The following is a 24,900-nucleotide window of genomic DNA, read 5'->3' on the forward strand; positions in this document are numbered from 1 at the left end:
GTTCGGCGGAGCTGGTGATCGGCTGGTGCATATTTGGCCTCTTACTACTGGTAGGGGAGGCGCTTGGAGTTTATCCAGTGTTGAGACTGGTGGGAGAGAGGAAGGGGCCGGCCCTGCAGCTCGTCTCTCCGGCCCGGGAGACCCTCCTCGCCCCGCCCCGCTTTTAGCTTGGACTATGAGGAGCTCCTCCTCGCCGGGAACGGGGGCGGTGTTGCGGCTGGTGGGGAGCAGGCACGGATTTCCGGCTGCTTTTGTTGTCTTTTTCCTGATGACATTTAATATTGCAGGTTTCCTTTCTCGAAACTCTTGTTCTCATCCCTAACTTGGGCCCTGGGGCGCAGTTTGGGGACAGAGGAGTCCCTCAGGGTTGAGAATGGTGTAGTGGCCTCTGGTTCCGTGTAAGAGGGGAGCAAATGGTGATGGGGCAGCATCGGCTGATCTTTGCAAGCTCAGGCTCAGGCGTTGTTGACTTGAAAGGGGACTTCTCTGCTTATTTTATTTTATTTTTTTTCCCCTGTATTCCCTATCTTTGAGGTTATTGAGTGTCCAGCCTTCTCTACCCATTGTGCGATTCTTTGATGACGTGAGTTGTTCATTTTGACTTCCAGGTTCCACATTCTTTTTTGATCTATTGATAGCTGTAGAAACCTATAGGTCTATTGATAGGCGTAGAAACCAATAGGTGTGGTCTGTTGATAGGCGTAGGGCAAGCTGTAGCCCTCTTTACTGCCAGTATCAGGATATGTATGCTACCACTTATCTGATCTCAGGTGCCTTTTTCTCAGCCATCCTATTCCTGCTTATCCAGTGAGCAAAACGTGGACCTTAATGGCCCAGATAACCTAGTTTTTACTTCTCTACCCTATATTAAAAACCTTGGTTTGGTTTTGGGATGGGGGGGGAGGGTAGTTCAGTTTGTTTCTCTGTAACCTTCACATTCATTGTCTTCATTTGGTCCTATTGTTGCTTCCTGTCCCAAAGTATTTTTGCACTTTCCACGACAAAAACAACAAAAAGTAAACTAAAAAACCTTTAACTTTAGTCTGAAAATCAAGATTTGTTTAATTTTACTCATTGCATGCCATTATGGTGTCTGCAACTTATGTAGTATGTTTTGCTAGTAAATGTTACAGCAAAACTACCAAAAAGAGAAGTGAAAGCTTAAGAAAAGACTTCTCTTGCTACCTTCACTTTCCCGCAAAATCATACTGCTTTTAAACCAAAACACGCTTTACTCCTGTTAGTGGAAAAAATAGAAACCCTAAAGGTTGGCCGTGCTCTCCAAAGCCAATCCAGTCTTGTACTTGGAAGAGTTCACTGCATTTTCCAGATCATTATGTTCAGTTGGTTTAGGAGAAAACAAAGAAGCATGTAATCAGTATTATAGTCGAGTGGGGATATCTTGGCATTTACCAATAGTAAACATTTCAGGTATAACAGTTGTGCTATAAATCATAGGAGAGTACAAACAAAATAGAATGTGGCCTTTGAGAGCACCTAAAGATAGGTGGGAAAACAAAAATTGATGAAACATATTTTAAGTACTGAAAACCAAAGTATGATTTTATAAATGAAATAGAACTTCAGAGAATAGAGAACGATATTGAAAGTAAAATTGAGGTAGACTTTGAATAGATGCGAAAGGGAAGACATTTAAGTTGGTGATATTACAGCAGGAACAAAGAAAATGAGAAGGGCATTAAGTTTGAAACTGGATGTTGGAGTAGAAAAATTAGTAATAAGGGCCATTGTTTAATTTTCCACAAATCACTTTAATTCCTGGTTTATTAGAGGAGAGCTGGATTCTTATGTCTGCTGCATTCAGTCTTTTGAGATGTTATTTTGGTTGAAGTATATGAATAAAATCCAGTTTTAGTGATATGTAATTGGAAGCAGAGGAGAGTTTAGGTAATTATGGATGATGTTCTTTAATACTCTACCAAAACTCATTGAGTAGAAACTTCTTAAAAGTTGTAATATAGAATCTGAAACCCTATTAACGAACTTTTCATTCTGTTTCATTAAGATCTATTGGTCCATGTTGTACTTTGAATGAATCTTTTAACCATGCATGGTTTTATAACATGATGCATTTAGTCATTTAGAAAATACTGATTTACTGAGTTATGCAGATTTTCCCAATATGGGCATATTTCGTTACCTAATATCAAAATTTCACATTCAGTAATATCACCACTGATGTCAGAAGAAATCTCAGAAATAAGTATTGAGAAACTGTCGGGCTCAGAGTTTTGGACACAAGTTTTCCAGAATTTTAATTATCATTTGAAGGCTTGAATTTTATCATTGACAGCAAATACCGCCAGTCATTTTTCTTGAAATGTTGGAGTTCCCTTTGACAAAATCTGCCAAATATCCAAGTCTGAATAAACATAGTCAGTTGTGCTTTCAAATAAAAATGGTGTTCCTTGCAAACAGTGCCTAGTTTGGCTTCCAATTCATAAGTATTGAGGTACCTTTCCTAGAGACAGCTATCATACCTTGGTTTGCAGTAGGAGAACTTAAATGCACACTTCACATTTTTCCTCCACAGTATTTAAAGAGACTCAAGAGTTGAAGTTTAATAAATTTTATTTTTATTGCTTTGTCAAGCAGTCTTATGTTAAATTGTCTTTTTTTTTTTTTTCCTTATATGTGCGATGATGAAGAATACGATTAGCTACTGGCACAATTTGGTGTCATTGTCTTGACTCATGCTTAATTTGCCAGCAGTTTTACCCAACATGGCTTATGTACCATGAGTGCAAATGTTAGCACAGTGAAAAAGGCAAGTGACATTTTAGTATTATGAGAATAGTTTTCAAATTGCACATCTTCAGAAGGGGTTTTGGGACTGCCAGTGGTTTGGGAATTTAACACAGAACTGCTGCCAGTCATCTAAAGAAACAGAACACTAGGTGATGACTTTTGTGATCTTAAGCAAACAGAATGGATTTCAGTTTCTTCTGCCACATAAGGAATGGTTAGATCTTGTTCTTCAAGGCCAATAATCTATTTGTGTTTACAATGTCAAATCTAAACTTTTCTACCTAGTTCCCCCAAGATACTCAAGCATTTGGCTTATTCCACCTTTCAAATTGTGTTTCCCATTACTATACAAGACAGAGTCTCCATTTCTGTGAAGCAAGTTTACTCATTACTCAAAAGTGAGGGCACCACCTGGGAACTTGATAGAAATATAAAACATAAGACCTTAGCCCTACTGAATCAAATCTGCAGTTTAACAAGTCCTTAGGCAGTATGTGTGTTCATTAGTTTAACAAACATTTATCTGTCTTGTTCCTACCCCTGCCCCAGTGGTTCTCTACCTTGACTGCTCATTAAAACCACCTTGGGAGTTTTTAAAAATCCTAAAGCCCAGACCAGTTACATCAGAATTTCTTGGGAGAGATTGGTGACTGCTCTAAACCTTCCCTTACAATTGTTAAATTATATATTTCTTTTATGAACTACTCTAAGATGTTATTTTATATGAAATTTAATAATAATTATTGCTATTTGTTAACCAGTTACTGTGACCAGGCACTATGTTAAACTCTTTCATCTCATTTATTCCTTTAAAACTGCTATTAAAGTAGTATTCTTATTCCTATTTTACAGATGAGGACTTTGGTTTATTTTATAATATGTTAACTACTAATAAGTTTAACCCATATAAACAAAAAGTTCTTTGGAGTTCTGAGTTTTAAAACTGTGAAGGAATCCCAAGACCAAAAAGTTCAGGAATCTCTGGCTTAATTATTTGGCCTGGATTGCTCTTTCCTTGCAGGTCTGTCTGGTATTGGGAAACTCCTTCCTGTGCAGTAGTACCTATTACTTTGAACTTCGTAAAAGTGCAGATCTTCTTGAAATCTAACAAAAAATTTATTGAACACTTTGCTAAGTGTAGAAAGATATGGCTCAGCTTCCAATGACTTCATAATAACTTGAGGAATGTTTTAAACGTGTGAATATATTTAAAGACAAACCATTAAAGTATTAATAACATTTTATGAAAAATAATTTCCCCAGAACAAAAAAAATTAGTAAATAATTAGACAGAATTTGAACCTATGTTTTGTTATGTTTTGTTTTTTTTTTTTTGCTCCAACATCCAGGTTCCAAAGTCTGCATTTTCTTCTCATTTTATGCTTTCCTGCTTTTCTGACACCAATGAAATGTTAGTAATATGAAGGAATATACATGCAACAACTTGGATGGATTTCACATCCATTATGCTAAGTTAAAGAAGCGAGACTCAAAAGATGACATGCTATATAGTACTACATTATGACATTCTAGAAAAAGCAGAAGCTATAGGGACAGATAACAGCGGTTGTCAAGAAATGGAGAGTGAAGAGAGGGGTTAACTCTAAAGAAGATGAACTGTTCTTATATTTTGGTTGTCGTAGGGATAATTTGGAAGCTGTGAAACCAGTTAGGTGGTGTTATTAGTTCAGTTTAGGCTCCTAAACTAGGATACCCAGAAAGGAAGTAACAGTTGACTGTTGAAAAGAGTGAAAAGACAAAACAAGCTTGTCTCAGAACTCTTACAGAGTTTATTTAAAATGGTGGTTCTCAAGTTTGGCTCAGATTGGAATCTTCAGGCATTTAGGGTGCTGATACCTGGAGGAGCCTTACTCCCCGATTGAATTGACTTGGGGGAGGGCATAAGGGTATTTAAAAACTGCCCAGATGACTCTGACATACAGCTAAGGTTGAGAATCTCTGATATGGTATATGTCTGCAGTTCTCTACAATTGAGTAGTGCAGATGTTCTCAAAATGTAATCCCTGGACTAGCAGCAGCCTCACCTGGGAAGCTGTTACAAATGCGAATTTCCTGGCCCCACGCCACACCTCTTGAATCTGAAACTCTGGGAGTGAGGACCAGCAATCTGTGCTTTAATAAGTATTCCAGAGGATTCTGATGTTAGCTAGAGTTGGGGAATCTTGGATAAAGTCCTATACTCTGTGTTAATCCCTAGAAAGACATTGGTAACTATTAATAGTACCTACTTGATTAGAGATGTCAGCTTCAGTACCTCTGACTGTACTTTTTTCACTGGAAAGCTTCTTGCAATGAATATGTATTTATTTTCAGTGTTCACATTTCTTGTGTCATGTAAAATTTGAATTATAGTATAATGTGTCAATTGCATAGTGATAATTGGCAGTTAATCTCTAGCTGAATGGTACTCTTAAACTGTCATAATGGAGCACAAGTAATTTCAAGTTATGTTCTGTGGTGCTTCAGTAGTAAGCTGAGGCTAGAACATCTAAGTTACATCTCCTTTAGGTAGGAGAGCTCTATAGGGAAAATGTATTCAAAGCTAGTTATAATTACGATGTTGTATGAAACTATTAATGGTTGCATTGTGTTTGGTGAGGGTATATGTAACTGAGCACTGTTATCAACAATTTTTAATTGTTCCTTTTGTGTGTGTATGTCTTTGCATCTAGGTGAACTTGTACTGCATTCATGAAGTTGGCTTTAAAAATTATCAATCTTGAACAAGTTTCTAGTAGGTAGTGGGCCTTCTTTACACATCTAAAAGAACCTTTACTTGACATAAAGTGTCCCATTGAGAACTTTTAAACACCTGCTAAAATCAGTTTTAGAGAATACATAGAGCAATAACAAAACATTTCGTTCTATTTCAGGCTATTTTGGCATTCTGCTGGATATATGTTCGTAAATACCAAAGTCAGCGGGAAAGTGAAGTTGTCTCCACCATAACAGCAATTTTTTCTCTGGCAATTGCACTTATCACATCAGCACTTCTACCAGTGGATATATTTTTGGTTTCTTACATGAAAAATCAAAATGGCACATTTAAGGTAATTATTATACTATGCAATTTTATTCTTTCAAATTTTTGGCACTTAAGTATTTAAATTTAACAGTCCAGTAGATAATGTGCTTTATTATTGTCTCTGGGAATAAATGAGAATGGAAATGTAGCACAGGGGCTGAGAATATGACAACTAACATGAAAGACTAGAAACAGACTATTAACTGACATAAGAACTATTAATTTCACAACCCTTCAAATGTGAAGAATGCTTTTGTTAATCTGAAAATTTATTAAGTAATTGTAGTAGGTTTTATTTTTGTGCCTTTCTTTGAAGTTTATTTGACTTGGGTTGCATTAATGCACTAAATACATAATTTAGAAGGACATTTGTTTGTGGCAGATTAGAATCTTACTCCATTTTATATTGAATACTTAGAGTCAGTATGGTATAGTGAAAAGACCGTTAGGCTGGGAATTATAAGACCTAAGTACTGGTCTTGGCTCTTAACTGTCTAGCGTGTGTGTTTGGCCAAATTAATTAACATTTTTGGACTTCAGGTTTCTCATTTTTAAATGAAGAGAAGATTTCTGAGTTCTCTCAATTATGTAAATTTCTCGTTTCTTATTAGCATAAGCTTCTATGAAGCAGAAGTTATGTCTTATTTATTGTTTATGCCTAGTATGTAACACACATGTAGGTACTTAAATATTTGCATGAAATTTCAGATTTTTGCGTGTTTTCATCTTGAAATTTCTAAAGTAAGTGTTTTCATGAAATTATGAACTTCCTCTAGTTGTTCGGGTCCATGCTTAATTTAGTAGTCACTTTCTGGGTACCAGTTTTTTTTTTTTTTTTAATCTATGAGATGACATTATATCCATTTGAGAAACACTTTAAGAATTCACCCACCTAAAGAAGCAAATATATTACCTGTAAAAATGTAGGGCACTTGTTTTATTAAATGTCCCTTAAAAGATGAAAATTCATAACTATTATCATGCGCTTTTTTTACATTTGTTAAATCTAAATGTGGCACCAATAATTAGAAGGGAAGGAGTCCATGTTAGTATTTACCCCCACTTTTAAGAAAATTTTTCTTTCATTAAGGCATTATTTATTCAGCAATTATATGTGCTTTTTTTTTCTACTTTTCATTTACCTAGTTGTTTATTTAGTTCTGTTTGTTTTTAGCTAAGTCAGAGCTTAGATAATTTATCATTCTTTCCCCCTAATACTTTGATACTTTTCTTTTTGATATTTTAAAACATCCTTTGTTTCCCTTTCTTTTTCTTTTTTTGTGTGTCTGTGAGAGGCTAGTGAAATTCACAGGAGTTTTCATTGAAGCTGGCCTATATTAACACTCAAAAGTAGAACTGAAAAAACTTTTCAGGAACTTTTTCCCAATAAACTGTAGAATGTATTTTCTCCAAAAAGTTACTGATGAATTTACTTGAGGTACTTAGTGAAAGACAAGTACAAGTATTTAAGAACTATTTCTTCAGATTTTATTCCACAATTGTAAATTTAACCATGTTAGAGAAAAATATGTATGCTACAATGGCTTTAATGTACCCACATTTATTAGGATAAATGTATAAGTTGACATCGTTTTCCATGATGAATTATTTTGTATCCTAATTTTTACAATGTACATTGCTTATTCCTAAGTGAACATATATATTCTCTAACTTTCTCCATTTCTACCTCAAATATTGGAACCTCTAAACTGATTATGGACTTGCTTATAAGGAATAATTATTTGGGAATTCTAGATGTCAATGATGGCTAAGAATTGGCTGAAGGACAGAAGATGCCCATGCTTTTCTGTCAGAACGCGGTCAACAATACTTTATTTTCTCTTAGTTACCTTCCTAGCTATCTCTGCCTTGTTTTGGCAGTGGTATGTTGTAATAATGTTTGAATTGTTTCCTTTGACTTTTTTTCAACACACGTCACTATGAATAATCTTAGCTAGATAATTTCTTTGTTTCTAGTATTTTTTTGTGAAATAATTAACTTAATAGAAGAAAAAAAAACTGTAAAGACTAGCTAGAGATATTCTTTTACAGTGTCTTGTATAGCTGTCCAGTAACTTTGGATAGTTGTATACACAAAATGTATTAATGAGAGAAAATCAGAAATTGACACGTGAACAAATATTTTTTTATTTTTTTATTTTGTGCTTCAATCCTACTCTCATGTGGTGGTAATTGTATTTTAGAACATTGTACTTTTCATTGCACCTTAAGTATATTCATTCATTTAATATTTCTTAAGCATGTAATATGTACCTGACAATTGTGGGTGCTAGAGATTAACTATTAAAACAAATAAGGCAGGTACTCTCCTGGAGTTTACCTTCTGTGAAACCAGACAAACAGTAAACAACAAAACAAGCTAACTGAAGATTCTATGAAGAAATATAAAAGATTGATGTAAGAGTGTAATTAGTTATAGGTAATTTAGATAGGAGGATTGGAATGACACGTAGCTGAGGTAAGCCAGATCGCTGAGGTTACTTGAGATCAGAATGAGGAGGAGCCAGTCAGGTAATGAGCCAGAGAGAGGACCTTTAGGAAGAAAGGAGCAGGAGCTGTAGATATACAGGCCCTTTGGCAGGGATGAGTTTGGCCTATTTGGCTGAAGTGTAGTGGTGGTAGGAGTTGTGCTTTGGTACTAGCTGAGGTCTAGAGGAAGGTGGGGACCAGATCGTTTATGACTTTGAAGTCATACTAATGAGTTAAGATTTTCTTCTAACTGCAGTGTGAAGTTAATGAAGATAAAAGAGAAAGGTGAATTGGATTAGACTGGTGCGAGTAGAGAAAAGTTAAAATTGGTATAATTTTGGAGCTAAAACTGCTTGAATTTGCTGATGGATTAGATATGGGGGATGGGGGTGAAGGGAAAACAAAATTGAAGCACTGATGTCTAGGTTTTCATATATCTTAGAGAAATAAGGAAGCTTGGAGAAATAACAGGGCATATGTAAGCACATGGGCAGGTGAGGGAATGTAGAAAAAACAGCTGTATTTTGGATAAGTTCTCTTCAAAGTGCCTGCTACATATATTAAAGCAAAGGTGTCAAGTAGTAAGTTGAAGCTTCAGGGAGACCTTAAGGTTGGAGCGAAGTGAATTATATGGAAGTCGTCATCATTTGGGTAGTATTCAGAGCTGTGGACTGACTACTAGCTGGGAAGACTGAGTCGTCAGAGGATTGGCATTGGAACATGGATTAGAGTGCTTCAATATGAAGAGGCCAACTGAAGGGCAGAGGCTGCAACCTGAGAGGTAGGAAGAAAAACAGAAGAGAGAGTCTTATGAAAATCAAGAGAAGAATGTGTTTCAGGAAGAGAGTGATAACTTCTTTGAATGATGTTGAGAGGTGTGAGGGAGGGAGAAAAGTGACTGTTAATTTTGTTCAGTGGTGACCAAAGAGCATGAAGAGTAATTTCTTTCCTTCCTTCCTTCCTTCCTTCCTTCCTTCCTTCCTTCCTTCCTTCCTTCCTTCCTTCCTCCCTCCCTCCCTCCCTCCCTCACAGCCATTCCAGTGGGTACGAAGTGGTATCTCGCCTTCCTTCCCTCCCTCCCTCCCTCCCTTCCTCCCTTCCTCCCTTCCTTCTGCCTTTTCTTTCTTCCTTCCTTTTTTTTTTTTTCCATAAAGAGTAATTTTAATGGGTCAGTGGGATAGTTTGGAGTGGGTTAAATGTGGACAAGAGAGCTGAGGAAGTAGTGATAGGGAATGCTGACAATTTTTCAGTGAGTTTTGTCCTGTAGTGGTGTAGAAAGTCGGGTCTGGGTAGGTTTTTTTGACGTGAGTTGTTGTCTGTTGATCTCTTTGTTGTTTTATGGAAATTACTAGAGTTTATATACCTAAGCATTAGGTAGAGTTTTAGGAAATTTTGAGGGGAGTGAGAGGTCATTACAGGTGCAGTGTCCTTGAGAAGGCAAAGCTGATTGCAGGGGAGGTTCACAGTGAAAGAATTGGCTGTAAATAGTACAGGCACTTAGCAGAAGGAAGAACTAAGATTTGAATATAGATGGAACCCAGTTTTTAGATTTGGTAGTAAGATAAGTGAACTCTTGTCTTTTGGCTTCAGATTATTTTAGAGTCCTCTAAGTGTTTTCAACCACTGACATTTTGTGCTGGCTAATTCTTTGTTGTTGGGAGCTATCCTGTGCATTGTAGATGTTTAGCAAATCCTTGCCTCTATCTACTAGATCAGTAGTATACTGATCTCCCTCCTTCCCCACTCCATGTCTCCAGACATTGCAAGATGGTCCATAGGAGACAAAATCACTCCTGAGTGAGAACACTAGTCTAAGATGAGGTTTTCAGGTAAAAATGAGGAGAGTCAACTGTAGTTGAGCAGAATATTTCAAAAAGTCATTGTGAAGAATGGGAAAGGGACTTTTATATATGTGATCTATTACATCTTTGTTTTATGGAATTTTTATTTTTCTTTCTTGAATGTTCTCTAATTTCTTTATTTAGTATTCTTGATTATCTCATTCACAATCCTTTGGGTTTAATTGACTAGAAAATTCCTTTTGGTTTCTACTCTGAGAAGCAGTTGTTTATAAAATGTATCAAGGTCATAGTGCTTCTCCATAGAAGGAAAGTTTCATAAACTAAGCTCTTTTGACAGTACATCAGATACATTGGAGGCAAGACAGTGTGTACAAGCCAAATACACTAATAGTACTTGAGTGATGTTATATATTTTACACATATTTTTAGCTTTAAAATAGTAACAGTAATACACTTATTGCCTCAAGATTTGGTTAAACAAAAGAATCCTGCAGGGCAAAAGGTATGAAATTTCAATGAATTTTTGGTTATAAATTACCTTCAGATTTTCTACATATAGTTTTTTTGTTTGTTTTTTGTTTTTTTCCTGAAGTTGGGGCCTTGTTCAATTTCAAAGTTTTAACTTTTAACATGTCCTCAATGGATACATTAATACCTCATGTGGTTGTCTTGGAAATTGGTAAGAAGCTTGCATAGGGATAGATGTAATTATCCTGTTTCAGAAATCTTCATGTTTCAAAAATCTATTTAAACTTTTGTTTTGATGTATACACAGTCATTAAAGAAATAGTTTTTAGGAGCTAAAGCTTTGATTATATACATATACATTTGGTTACTTGAATCATCAGCAAAAAAATTTCCAATCGTTTTATAGAATTCTACCCAGTGCTTTTCCATTCCCATATGGTGAGACTACTTAACACTGTCTTTTCATTTATCTGTATATGTATGAGTGTTTCTTTCACTACAGTTTTTAGGCAAAGACTACAGGTGTTAAAACTTGTTTTGCCCTCCCCCCAAATGTACTTCATGGATATCCATCTATGCCATTTTATCTAGATTTCATTGTTTTTACTGTCTATATGGTATTCCATATTATGAATGTACTGTAATACATTTTACAGTTTCTCCCCAGGCATCTAGATTGTGTTTATTTTTTTTTCCTGTTATTGTCTTTAATATTTTAAATAATGCTACCCTGAATATTATTGGGTAAAGGGCTCAGGTGAAAGGTCAATAAGCATTACTTGGTGCAGGCTGGAATTTACAGGATAAGAATCAACAAGCACACAAGTTCTTATATATTTGACATTCTGCAAAGAGGTAAGCTTTCTCAAAGTGCAGGTGCTTCAGCAGAGGTAACTCTTTCTCTTTTTGTTCTCTCTTCATATTGGACAAGCGGAAGAGTGGCTTTGCAGGTAGATAAACACTACAGACTTGGGTACTAAGTAGTGTGAGCTTAGATACAAAATGTTCATGGGGTGCTAGGACATTTCAGTTGCTGAACACCTAGAAACTTTGGGCCCCTTGGTCCCATAAGCATGTAATTGATATTGGGTACATCTCCTACTGTGTGGGAAGGAGTGGCCCCATTTGGGCTTGCTCGTTGCTAGGAGGGATTCCAACAAAGAATGTCTAGATCGTAGACTGTCTTCTTATTACTGTGTAGGAGATGACTTTTCTTCCACATTTGCCACTACTGGATATTACTAATGATTTAAATTTTGCCATGTAGGTAAGTGAAAGGAGTTACTATAATAATACATAATAAAGTATAGTAATTGAATAATTTCTCATTGTTGGTCTTATTCAAAAAATTTCCTAGTTCTTGCCTGTGTTTTTCAGATGACTTTTAGAATCAGCATGTCAAAATACACCTTAGTATATTGGATCTTTGATTGGTAATATATAGTTTTTATAGATTAGGAGGGGTTTGGTATTACAATCTTTTTATGTGGGAACATGTGAATTTCCATTTTTTTTTATCTTTTTTATAGTCATTGTTAGTTTTCTTTACATAGTTAACATAAATTAATTAACCTATTAATTACTACTGGACAAATGCTATTTTTTTGTGCATTGCGTATCAAGGTTTTGCATTTGTAGTGCTAAATTTGGATTTTTTATATTTTTCTTCTTTTAAGTGTTTATCAGTAAGGAATTCGTAGATTCATTGTTAGAGGTGTTTATAGGCAAAAAAGCAAAAAAAAAAACCTAAATTATTTTAGGAAAATTAAATGTTGAAATCCTTCTTTAAAAGTTCTTATAGTGGGATGTTGATTCTGACTTGAGCTCTTAAAATATGTAGAAAAAAAATTGACCTAGATACTGAGTTGAGCCTTGCTGCTTTATAGCAATGACTAGTCACTTAGACTCTCCAGATTTAATTTTTTATATGCATAAAATTTAGGATATTCAACAAAAAGACTTGCCATTATTCCTCAATTCTGATTCATTAATGTACAGATTTTATTTGTAAACATTAACTTAAATGAATTTTCTAAGTTAAATTACTAAATTTAAACTACGAATTTAAGAAAGCTTGTGTGGAGCTTAGATTGACTATTTTAAGTATTTTTTTTTAAAATGTGTATTATGCCCAAATATCTTCTTTCTAAAATACAAATCATTGGTTGTCACTCTGCATAAAAATTATCACTATTTCCCAGTGTCCTTAGGACAAAGCTCAAAATACTTAGCGTGAATCACAAGTCTCAAATCTGTCCTTCTCCTCACTTCACCTGCTTTCTCTTACCTTTCCAAAAAAGCTCTAATGAATCTAGTTTTTCCAGACTTTTCATATATGTTCCATTCTCTCTTCTCTCCTTTCTACTATATTTTTCTCTTTTTCCCTGAGAATGACCTCTCTTCCTTCAGGACTCAGTTTAGAGTTATTTTGAGAAATCCATCCCTGATCTTCAGTCTGAGTTAGGTGCCTCCTGTTTATATGCATTTCCCCAGAACTGTGTTATCTCAGCATTTACCTGATGAAATTTGTCTGCTTATTTGTCACGTCTTGAAAGCACTGCCCATACCTGTTTGAGTTGATGATACATTTATGAGTGCTATTTAGTCATTAAAATTCATAAAATTCATAAAATTAAACAATGTATGCTTCATTAATATTGATATTGTTTCCTTTTTGTCCTAGGATTGGGCTAATGCTAATGTCAGCAAACAGATTGAGGACACTGTATTGTATGGTTACTATAGTAAGTATCTTTCAGTTTCATTTCCTCTTTGGAGTGCTAGCCAAAATGTAGAATAAAGCTACATGTAAACTTTTAATTTTGATACCACATTTGAGATTATTGTTCATCACCAAGAATAGGTAATATAACGTTCATTCTCATAATCCTGAAACTTCTGTTACCTATTTTGCTTCATGTAGGTTCATTTGTAGCATTTCTTTGTGGAGATTCAATCAAGTTACTTTAAATCTCAAGTTTCTTTTGTTACTATTACCAATTTCCCACTTGTACTCTTGATTCAAGAATTTTCAGTTTCCTAGAAGTTTTTCTAAGTATTGACACTAGTCGAGTGTTCTTTCTGGGGGAGTTTGTAGCATTAACTTTACTGTACAGAGCCAGTTTAATCCAGGGGATTATGGTTGATTGGTCCTTCTCTCTCTCTCCCTTTCTTTTTCTTTCTTCCTTAATGTTGGATTATAAAAGCTTTATGATTACCACTTAAATGTTTCCAAAAGTTTCGCTTTTAATAAACATAAGACTTGAGCTTTTATAAAAATGTATTAAGTGCTGACTTAGGAAAGGGTTGTATTTTTTTTTTTTTTTTAAGCATTGAATCAAGATGTTAAGATTTTAGGACAGTAAATTGGAAACAAAAAGCATTTGTAGACATTTCTATTGATGGAATAATTTTTAAGGTGTTTTATTGGATTTTAATTTAGCTGCTTTCGTTCTAATCTTTGCCTTTTTTCTTTATCTAAAATCTATAGGACCTATGAAATTCTATCCCTTTGGTGTAGAGTTCAGAAATGTATTCATGGTATTTTATTATAGAATTTCTATTTCTGATGAATACATTAAATATATATATTATAAAATTTAAATTTGACCAAGTAAGTTAAAACTTTTTAAATGGTGCTATATCAAGCAGAATGTTGCTTTTGCAATACAAATTTATTGGGAGGATGTAAATCACATCTTTAAAAATAATTTTTGAGGAAGGAGCCTGTCTCCTATTTGACCTTAAGTGTATTTATGCTGTAGAACACATGACAGATAAGCCAGATTTTATCTTAGTGCAGTACAGGTCCATAAAACATACCTTACTGAACCTAGAGGCTACTGGATTAATCTGTTATAGCCAAGGTTACAATGACTTCTAAACTGGAATGTTAATTCCTGCAGCCTTTTCATTTGGTTTCATGGAGAGAATTAAGCCTATAGGAAATGATTTTAGTGAGAATTTTTCTCAATCCTCCCAAGGATAATATGTCCCTAGTAAATGCATGGGAGCTACGTTAATCATTATAAACAGCAGATGACTTAGGGATTTGAGTTTGATTCTCTGTAGAATTTGGGTTGTAGTGGGAAATAACTACCTTGGGATAGGATGTTGAGACACTGATCTAGGGAATAAATTTGCATGAGAAGCCAAATTATGAATAGAGATTTCTTGATGATCATAGAATCAAAGCAAGAAGACTTAATTTGATAATATTAATGGTCGTTGTCATAAAATCAGTCGTATTTATTTTAGCTATGGCTAATAGTCCTTCAACTTTGATGTAGATGGTGACCTACATCTAGGAGCCTGAAAGGATTGTATAGTCAGTATCCTCAAGTTCAGCTGTTTCTCCAGAAATGCTAGTTATTATCTAACTTCTTATTAGATGTTTCCTCCTGGATCCTGAGGACTACACAACCAGATAATCCAAAACACTATTTTAATCTATCCCTTCTGTAAGATTCTATGGTTCATCTAATCTCTCCTAATATATCAACACATTTTTGTCATTTGATCTTGCCAGGCACTGTGGAAGACTTTCACATTGAACGTTTTATCTGATTTTCATGAATGTCATTTTTTGGAGGTATTCTCTACATTTTGCTGATGAGGAAATTGATACTTAGAAATGTTAAAGATCCCCTTACTAATGAGTGACACAATCCAAATGGATATTATTTCCTTAGAGCTGCTTGCTATTAAATAAGCCTTTTAATAAATAGTTCTGAAGATGTTATCTATGGGAATATTTAGCAGCGAATCTCCAGGGCAGCTTCAGAAATTATCTGGGGACCTTTCAAATAATGCTAAAGCTAAATTACATCCAGAGAGAATCTGATTAACTTTGGCATTCCGTTAACATCACTACTGTTCATGCCAGAAACATGTTTATATATTGGAAAGATATGAAGCTCAAGGTGGTAGATTAAAGTTTTCCAAAAATGTTAACTTTTTTTGAAAGCTCAAGTTTTATCACTGGCAAAAAAATACTTATTTTCTTAGAAGTGACAGGCTCACTTTAATCATTTTTTGAAAAAATCTGTCTAATACTCAAGTCTGGATAACTATTGCTTATCTGTCAGTTGTTTTTTAAGTAAAATGGTGTTCTTTGGAAAAAAAGTGATTAGTGTTGCACACAACTGAAAGAGCAAAAGTGCTTCTCACAAGTATGCTTTATCTGTACTTCCCTTCACACAAAATATTTAAAAGATGTGTACTCAAGTGTGGACATCTAATAGAATTATTAATGTATCAAAGAGACTTTCCTGAATAAAAGTGCACCCTCTCCCCACTGCTGGTGAGTGCTCGATGGTGAAGAATACAGTAACTGCTAGTGGAAAGGCAAACAACATTTTAATATTATTATGAAAATAATTTTCATGTTGCAGACACTCTGAAAGGATCTCTGCTAATTCTAAGGTCTGGAAACTGCATTTTTGAGAACCTTCAGTTATATTAATGGAACTTTGGTTTTTTTTTCCCCCCTGGAAAGTTTGCAGAAGTCAGGCCCATGGCTGCTTTTACCCATGAGATACTCCCCAGCTGTTGATTTGTTAACGGTCCTCTGTTAACTAAAGCTGCCTACAGAGGAGATAGTGTCTGGAGCTTGTTGAAGGAAGAGAGGGTAAAGTTTATTTCTGTCCCTTTGCCCTATTCTCATGGGGACCTTATTCTCAGAGACTCCTTCAATGAGGAAGTTGTGCTCACCTGAGAAACTTTAAGAACTCATTCTTTTTTTTCTTTTGAATATTTTATTTCTTCATCTTTGTCTTCAAACTTCTTTTATATTTTCTTGTAAAACTGTTTTTGTCTGAATTTTTTGTTTCAATTCTGTTTTAATCTCATGTTTGATCCTCTTACACAGTCTTTTATCTTTTGTGTATACATTTAACCTTTTTCTGAGTTGTTTTTGTTTCAAAGTTATTTTTACCTTTAAATTCTTTTATTGATTGTAATTTATTTTAATTTTATTCTAATGTTTTCTCTAATCATTGTTGAAATTTTTAGTTTTAATTTTTCGACCATCTACTTTGGTTTCTTTTAAGTGAATTTTCTTTTTACTTAATGTTTTTTCCTAACTTCTCATTTTGATTTTGCTTGAATTGCAGGGGTTGTAGAAATTGTGGGAGCCCAACCATTAGTAGGAATTGTTCAAGGCTGTTGTGTTCAGCTCTTCTGTAGTTGCCTTATCACTCCTTCTAGACACTTTTGACACCAGTTCTCAGGCTATTATTTTTTTGTGTAGATATGCACGGAATCATATAGTATGTATTGTTTTCTGTTTAGTTTCTTTAGTGCTCAGCGTTATTTTTGAGATTCATCTGTAGATTGCAGGTAATAGTATTATATCAATTCTCATTGTTGTGTAGTATTCCATTTTAATAACATATAGTTTGTTATCCATTCTAACATTGATGATCAGTTGGATTGTACTGTTTTTGGCCATTTCAAATACTGCTACTGTGATGATCTTTTACATGTATAATAATGAAAAAGAAAAAAAGAAAAAGAAAAACTTTACTACATTGTTTTCCATTGTATGGATATTCTTATTTAAATAATCCCAGATTATTATGGTTTAATAAGTTCTTACTTTTTTCTATTAAGCAATTTTGTAGTGAAAATAGGAGAGAGTTTCAAAGTGTGTGCGTATTTATTTCTGCGCCAGGCCTTTTAGAGCACCTAAGAGAGTCCTTAAGAAGTTTCTCCTTGTTTCTTATTGGCTAATTGCTGAAAAATTGAACCTGAAGTCTTTACTATGTATTTTGAACCTAAAGTTTACAACCTCCTAGTTTCTAATTTGAGAAGAGTACCATGGGCTCTTGAAATCATTTATCTTTATGATTATCTTTATGATTTTTCCACCGAAAAAAAAACAATAGCGTAATACCTACTTCATAGTATTAAGAGTGTGAGATCTGTGGTTAGTGCTAAATAGGTGTTATTGGCTATTTTAATTTAAATCAGCTAAGAGAGTGAGAGAAATAAACCTCTGTGCAATGATATGGGAAAATTAATAATGAAATAATTGACCTAGCATCTCATTAAATTTACATCTTTTTGACACTTTATTGTCTTGAAAACACCTCTAATATATTTCATTGCATTTCCAGACAAGAGAGAAAGGTTGGGATTAATTTGGGGGATTGTTTTTTCATTCAGGTCTATAAAGTTCTTTTTGATAAGATAATAGTTGTATCCTTTCTCCTGCTTTCCATATCCCTTTTTAGAAGAAGGTTCTTTATCACAGGGGGAGTTTTCTAAATGGTTTCTGGTGAGGTTTGCTCAATGGATTCTCTAGATAATGACTTCTCGAGATTTAGTGGCCTAAGAATTTGTTTCCAAGGGGAAATATTAAGAATACAAGTGTTTTTCTTGGACTTATTGCTTGTGTGACTTGTACATTGTGTCTCTAAACAAAATACTAATTTGTTACATTAATGTCATAAACTTTTCTTAACACTCCAGGAGAGAAAGAGAGACACATGCTCTTGAGTTTTCTTTTTACACTTCTGGTTGTACTTTTTGAGTGTTTGCTGGTTCTTCCCCTTCTTCCTGACGTCTTTAATGTTAATGTGTCCCAGGGTTCAACTTTTGGACTTGTTCTCTATCTTAGTTAATCCCTTGATGACCTTATACTGTTGCTTGATTCTGAATACCATCCATATGCCAAACTCCCAGATTCAAATCTTTGTGCAGACCTCTCTCGAACAACATATTTCTGTGTCCGGTTGTTAATGACAAATTCTACCAACAAGTTAAAAACATCTGAAATTTAACATTTTTAAAACAACTGCCCCTTATTCTGTTATGCTATATAAATTTCCTCGTTTCAGTGAATAACAACTAGAAGGATAAAGTTGCTCAGGCCAAAAACCTTGAAGTCATCCTTGAGTCGAATTTTTCACATTTTTTTAAAATCAAATATGGCAGGACATTTTCCTGTGTTTGATTTTCAAAATTTATTCAGAATCTGACCACTTTTCACTACTGTCTAAGATCAAGATGCTGATAGATCTGGTGTCTGGTGTGGACCTATTTCCTGGTCGCAGATGGCTGCCTTCTTGGTCTGTCTTTACATGGTAGAGAGCAGAGAGAGAGAAAGCAAGTGCTCTCATGTCTCTTCTTAAAAGCACTACTTCCATGTTGTTGAGATTGAACAATCTGAGAGTGTGATTTTATACATGACTAGATGATAAGATTGGTAGATCTTCTCTCCAAAAGCATGAGAAAATGGACAAAAAAACAATTTAGAGTTTTGGAAATGAACTGAAGGTATACAACAGTGAAAAGTGTTTATACGTGAAAACTGGTAAGGATAGTGGTAGTCTGTAGTATTTTAGGCTAGATCTGTTACCTTTCTCCTTACCACCCCAGCTTGGTTATGTTTTGAACTGAGTAAAAATTAAAGTGCAACATCTTAAAATTTATGAGGTGCAGCTAAAACAGTGCTTAGGGGATAATTTGCAGCTTTAATTCCTCTATTAGAATTTCTCTATTAGAAAAGAAGTCTCAAGTGCCTGAACTTTTACTTTAGTAAACTAGAAAAAGGAAAGCAAAGTGAACTGTAAGCAAGCAGAAGAAAGAAAATAATGGTTAGAGCAGAAATCAAATGAAATCACAAACAAAAAAAAAAAGAAAAAAAAACCAAATGAATGATAGGTTCTTTGAAAAATAATAAAATTGGTAAATTCTTTAGCTCGATTGAAAGGGAGAGGAATGAGGGAGAGCGGGAGCAGGGGCAAAGAGGAGGAGGGAGAAGATGGGAGAGGAAGGAGAGGAAGAAGGAGGAGGGAGGAAAGAGGAGGAGGAAGGGAAGGAGAGAGAAAGGAGGAGGAGGGAAAATGGGGAAAGAAGCAGGGGGAGGGGAGAGAAGGGAGAAATGGGAATGGAGAAAGAGAGGCGGAAGATACAAATTATCAAAATAAGGAATGAAAGAGGATATTACTGCCAACTTTACAGAAATTAAAAGGATTGTAAAGGAATACTACGAAGAACTTTATACCAAAAAATCAGACAGATGGATGAAGTGGAAAAATTCCTAGAAAGACATAAATTACCAAAACTGACTCATGAAGAAATAGCCCTGTAGCAAGTAAAGAAATTGAATTAATTGAATTAGTTATTTAAAATGTTCCTACAAAGAAATTCCCACACCCAGATTTCTTCACTAGTGAGTTCTATCATACATTTATACAAATTATACCAGCCCCTTACACACCCCAAAATATCCAAATTCTTTCCAAATAGAGGAGGAAACACTTCAGAACACACTCTGGAGGCCATTACTACCCTGACACCAAAATCAGACAAATATATCACAAGAAAAGGAGACTATGGGCTAATATCCTCATGGATGTAGATACAAAATCCTTAACAAAATTTTAAGAAACTAAATTTAGCATTACATTTTTATATACCATGATAAAGTAGGATTCATCCTAAGAATGCAAGGTTGGTTTAATATCCAAAAATCAATTCATGTAACAATACCATATTCATAGAATAAAGGCGAAAAACCACATGATCATCTCAACAGATATGAAAATCATGTATGTTTACAAAATCCAGTATCTATTGCTGATAGAAACACTCAGCTAACTACTTATAGAAGGGAACTTACTCAATCTGAGAAAGATCATCTGTGAATGACCTACTGCTAATGTTATATTTGGTGGTGAAAGATTGAATGCTTTTCCTCGAAGATTAGGAAGGAACAAGGCAAGAATGTCTGCTCTCACCAATGCTGTTCAACTTTGTAATGGGGATTCTAGCCAGTGCAATAAGTCCAAATAAATAAAAGCATTCAGACTGAAGAGGAAGAATTAAGACTCTTATTTTCTGAGCTGACATGAGATCCTATATATAGAACATCTCAAGGAATTATATTAAGACAAATAGAACCAATAAGCAAGTTTAGCAGGCTCACAGGTTGCAAGATCAACATGAAAACTAGAAACTAACAATTCAAACAGAACAAATAAAACAATTCCATTCACAAAGAATCAAAAAGAAAAAAAAAAAAAACTTGAGAATACACTTAACAAAAGAAGTGTAAGACTTATACACTGAAAACTACAAAAAATTGTTGGTAGAAATTAAAGATGTAAATAAAGTGATATTTCATATTAATGTATTGGAAGACATAGTATTGTAAAGATAGCAGTTAAAGGAGTTTTTCTTCAAATTGACCCACAGCCTTTTATTTTTTTTATTTTTTAAAGAAATTGACAAGTAGATCCTAAAATTTATTGAGAAATGAAAGGATCTAGAGTAGCCAAAAACAATTTGAAAAAGAATAACATTAGAGAATTACACTATTGGATTTTAAAACTAACTATAAAACAGTATAATTCTAGAAATCAAAGGATATAACTTCATGATGTTGGCATAGACAAGAGTTCTTAGATATGACACCAAAAGCATTACTCATAAGAGAAACCTTGATAAATTCTGCTTTATCAAAATTAAACACTTTGTTCTTTAAGAAACACAATCTAAAAAATGAAGGTCAGCTACAGGTAAAATTTTTGCAGATCATATATCTTGTAAAGGGTTTGTCGGAATATGTAAACAACTCTTACCAACCATTAATTACACAAGCAACTTAATTAAAAAAAGAGAGCAAAATATTTGAATAGGTATTTCACCAATAAAGATATATAAATTACTTATAAATCTATTAAAAGATGTTCAGCTGCACATCTGCTAGAATGGCTATGTTTTAGCTAAGGCTACTACAACAAAATTTCATAGACTAGGTGACTTAAACAACAGACATTTATTTCTCAGTTCTGGAGCCTGAGAAATACAAGATTATGGTGCTAGCAAATTCAGTTTCTGGTGAAGTCCTTCTTCTTGGCTTGTAGAGGTTGCCTTTTCCTTGCAAGAAGTAAGCCTTATGAAAATAGAGACTTCTGAATTTTGATTTAGCCATATTCATGACCCCTAGAATAATGCCTGGAACATACTCGGTGTTTGTTGAATTGAATATATTTTATTGGGGGAGATAATCATCAGTTTTTGTTTGTTTTTAAAATTCTTTTAACTGATGTGTTACATGGATAGGTTATACTTCATCTAATTTTTCATTCCAAGGACGAACCCACGTTGGTCAGAGATGAGACTGGTCTTTAATTTTCCTTTATCTTACTCTTATCAGGTTTGGGTATTAAGATTGCTAGCTTCATACAATGAATTGAGAAGTGCTCTCTCCCTCTTTTAGAGAATGCTGTGGACCAGAGAGCACTATATGGTTCTTTCTCCCATAATCTGTGTACATGTTACCAATAACTCAGCATGGCAGTTTGTACTATTATTCCTAGTGAACTACTCACAAGCCTTTTGTTTTTTACTGTGTCACAGCTGAATTCTACTGGTTTAGAATTCCTAATAGCCATATAAGAGTATCTCTAGCAAGGATGAAACAATAGTTTTATTGAATTAGGAGGTATGATTTCTACTTGACCATTTTTATCTCTTTATTTCATAGAATGAATAGGCAGTACCAGTTACCATATCAGTTGGAGTGATTTATGCTGATGATTAAGGGAAGCAGGGTTGCTGCTATATACTGAAGACAAGTATATCTTGAAACCACAGGATCCTGTGGCACCTCACGATGCTACTACCATGTTCAATGGCAAAAGTTAATTGAGAGCTTTACACTTAGCCCTCACAGGCAAGAGCACTAATGGCTCAGGATAGTTCAGGAGTCAATGTTTGGGCTCTCCCATTTTTTGTACCATATTCTGTTTCAGGAATGACACCTGGCTCCTTTGAACAGAACAGTTTGGAAATACATGGCTTAAATAGTATAGTGGTTTTTCAGTCTCACTTAAAATTAGTCTGGAGATAGGCTTTCCAGGGCTGGTATGGCAGCATCGTGGCATCATGGGAGTCCTAAGCTTGTTTCTACTCTGCTTTCTATCCTTAGTTATGAGTTTTATCTTAAGGTTATCACAGAATCCAAAATAGTGGCTGAAGTTTAAGCTGTGATGTATCTATTTCAGGCAGGAACCAGGAGGAAGGGGGAAGGACAACTGAAAGGAAAATGGGTATTGGATATGTTTCTAGCAGTCTTGACCCCAGATTTCTTAAGCTGAGTAAATAGAATAATTTTAGAAGGCTTTTTAGAGTTCCCAAAACATCTTTATACTTTGACCCTCTAAAACAAAAAGCTTTGTAATGATTAATTATACTATCACAATGTTGACTAAGTTATTCTTTGTCTTAGTGTTTTCATTGGTAGTTGGGAGGAATAAACAGTGTCTAAAAATTCAAAAGCCTAATTTATCCAATTTACTTTTCATGTGTTATAATTTAATGAAAACAGTTTTTAAAAGGTAGATTGTTTGCTTTGTGTGCATTTTAAAATTCACAAGAACCGTCATGCATTCTTTGCCATGATTTTTGTCCATGGCTCTCTGTTCACTTGTTTATGCTGGTTTATGATAAGTTATTTTTAAAAAGACTTTGTTTTATGAGTTTAATTTTTGCCAATTTCTGTGGACATGAGATTTTAAAATTTTTTCTTAATATGTTTTCTTTGATGTGAGTGGACTGTTAAAGCAAATGGTCTGCTTATCTCTTACTTGCTGGTAGCAATCATTTAACAAAAACATTTACAAGTAAAAGCATACTTTATAAAGATGTCAGGATATGAGAGTGTTATCACTGTTGGAGTTGAGAATAATTTTCTTTTGAAAATAGCTGTTAGTTTGAAGTAGAACATGAAAAGCAATTTCTCTGTTTCATGATAGTGGTAGCAGCATTTTTTTTTTTTTTTCATTTACAGATATATAAGCCCAACTTGACATTAGAACTGATCTGAAACACATAAAAATGGTAATTTAATTCTGTCTTTACAGTTTAACATTTATGGGCTAAAGGAAGATATCTTTACGAAGGACCCTAAGGAAGAACAATCAGATAACCAGAAGGTAGCTGAGAATGTGTGATCAGGGAAACAAAGATTTAGAGCAGTTGTTCTATACCTATTTTGAGTCACAGACTGTTGAGGGGATAATATAATCTCTTCAGAACAGTGTGTGCTTCCCACTGTCTTCCGTCAGGCATTGATTTCTAGAAACTGTCTTTTTCTTGATATTCCTAACAGCAACATCTGAGAGTTTAGCTTGCTGTACATCCTTATCTCTTTTTACAGTTAGCAGCTGCCTCAACCACTTTTTGGACTTTGTCATGTTGTATTAGTTTTGCCAGTTCTAGAACTTACTTAAATACAATCATAGAAATTGTACTCTGGTGTCTAGGCTTGTTTTATTCAACATAAAGTCTGTAAGATTCATCCTTTTCTCATGTATCTGTCAATTCTTTTTTATTGCTGTAAAATAGTCTTTTGTATGAATGTAACACTCATTTTGCTTATCCATTCACCTCTTGTTAGATGTTTGGATCATTTACAGTTTTTGTCACTGTGTTTAGTATTACTGTGAACTTTCTTGTGAAAATGTTAATGTGGCTTACTCAATGTTGTTCAACTCTCACATATCTTCAGGAGGGCATGTTTGTGTGGGTGACCTTTGACCAAACCACCTGGGGACCGAGCCCTTGGAATATTCCTTATGTTACTAATTGATAATGTGGTTTTGAATACGAATCATGCAGTAGCTCCTAGTTTAGACTGTGCAAAACATAATTTATGGTAAATACTCACTTTGCTTCTTGGCAGGGTCTGTAGTTTTGGTAATCAGAGCTTGTCACTCAGGCAAATGTGCTTGTATTATAAGTACCCAATAAAAACCCTGGACCCTGCAACTCAGGCAGGCTTCTCTGGGCAGAAACACTTTGTATATGTTGGTATACTTCAGTGCTAGAGGAATAGAATTGTTGGATTATATGGTAGGTGTATGCTTAGTTTGGTAAGAAACTACTAAACAGTTTTATATGGTGTTGTGCCATTTTATACTTCCTCCAGCAAAGTGTGAGAATGTCAGTTGTTCTACATTCTTGGCAACATTTGGTATTATCAGTTTAATTTTAGCCATTTTAATGGGTCTCATTTGGGGTTTAGTTTACATCTTCCTAATGACGATGAGCACCTTTTAAAATGTGCTTGTTGGCCATTTTGTTTATCTTTTATGGAGAAGAATCTCTTGGTCTTTTGTCCATTTAAAAAAAGTTATTTATATATTATTGAGTTATAGGAATATATACCTTGTTATGCTAATTGAGTACAATGGTGACTTATGTAGTTATAAGATTATTTATCACACAAGTTCAGGAATACTAGGAATGTTTATGAAATAGTCATTAGGTTTTTTGGCTATCTAAAGGCCAAGGTCACTAAGTAGTAGACAC

General features: G+C 34.5%; 1 protein-coding gene across 2 annotated transcripts in view; it reads left to right on the forward strand.

Moving 5' to 3' along the window:
- LMBRD1 (LMBR1 domain containing 1) overlaps window positions 1-24,900 on the forward strand; it is a 78,203-nt gene that overhangs the window by 2,331 nt on the left and 50,972 nt on the right. The window contains exons 1-3 of one of the 2 annotated variants that reach the window (XM_015600644.2): window positions 8-50; window positions 5,664-5,840; window positions 13,259-13,319. In XM_015600644.2, the coding sequence (XP_015456130.1) occupies window positions 5,814-5,840; window positions 13,259-13,319 (88 nt within the window). In that variant the 5' untranslated portion in view covers window positions 8-50; window positions 5,664-5,813. Of the gene's footprint in view, window positions 1-7; window positions 51-5,663; window positions 5,841-13,258; window positions 13,320-24,900 lie in introns of those variants that run through there. The other variant, XM_006926406.2, reaches the window with a different exon arrangement.

This window comes from Pteropus alecto, unplaced genomic scaffold (genome assembly GCF_000325575.1).
Source record: "Pteropus alecto unplaced genomic scaffold, ASM32557v1 scaffold7, whole genome shotgun sequence".
Lineage (NCBI taxonomy): Eukaryota > Metazoa > Chordata > Mammalia > Chiroptera > Pteropodidae > Pteropus > Pteropus alecto.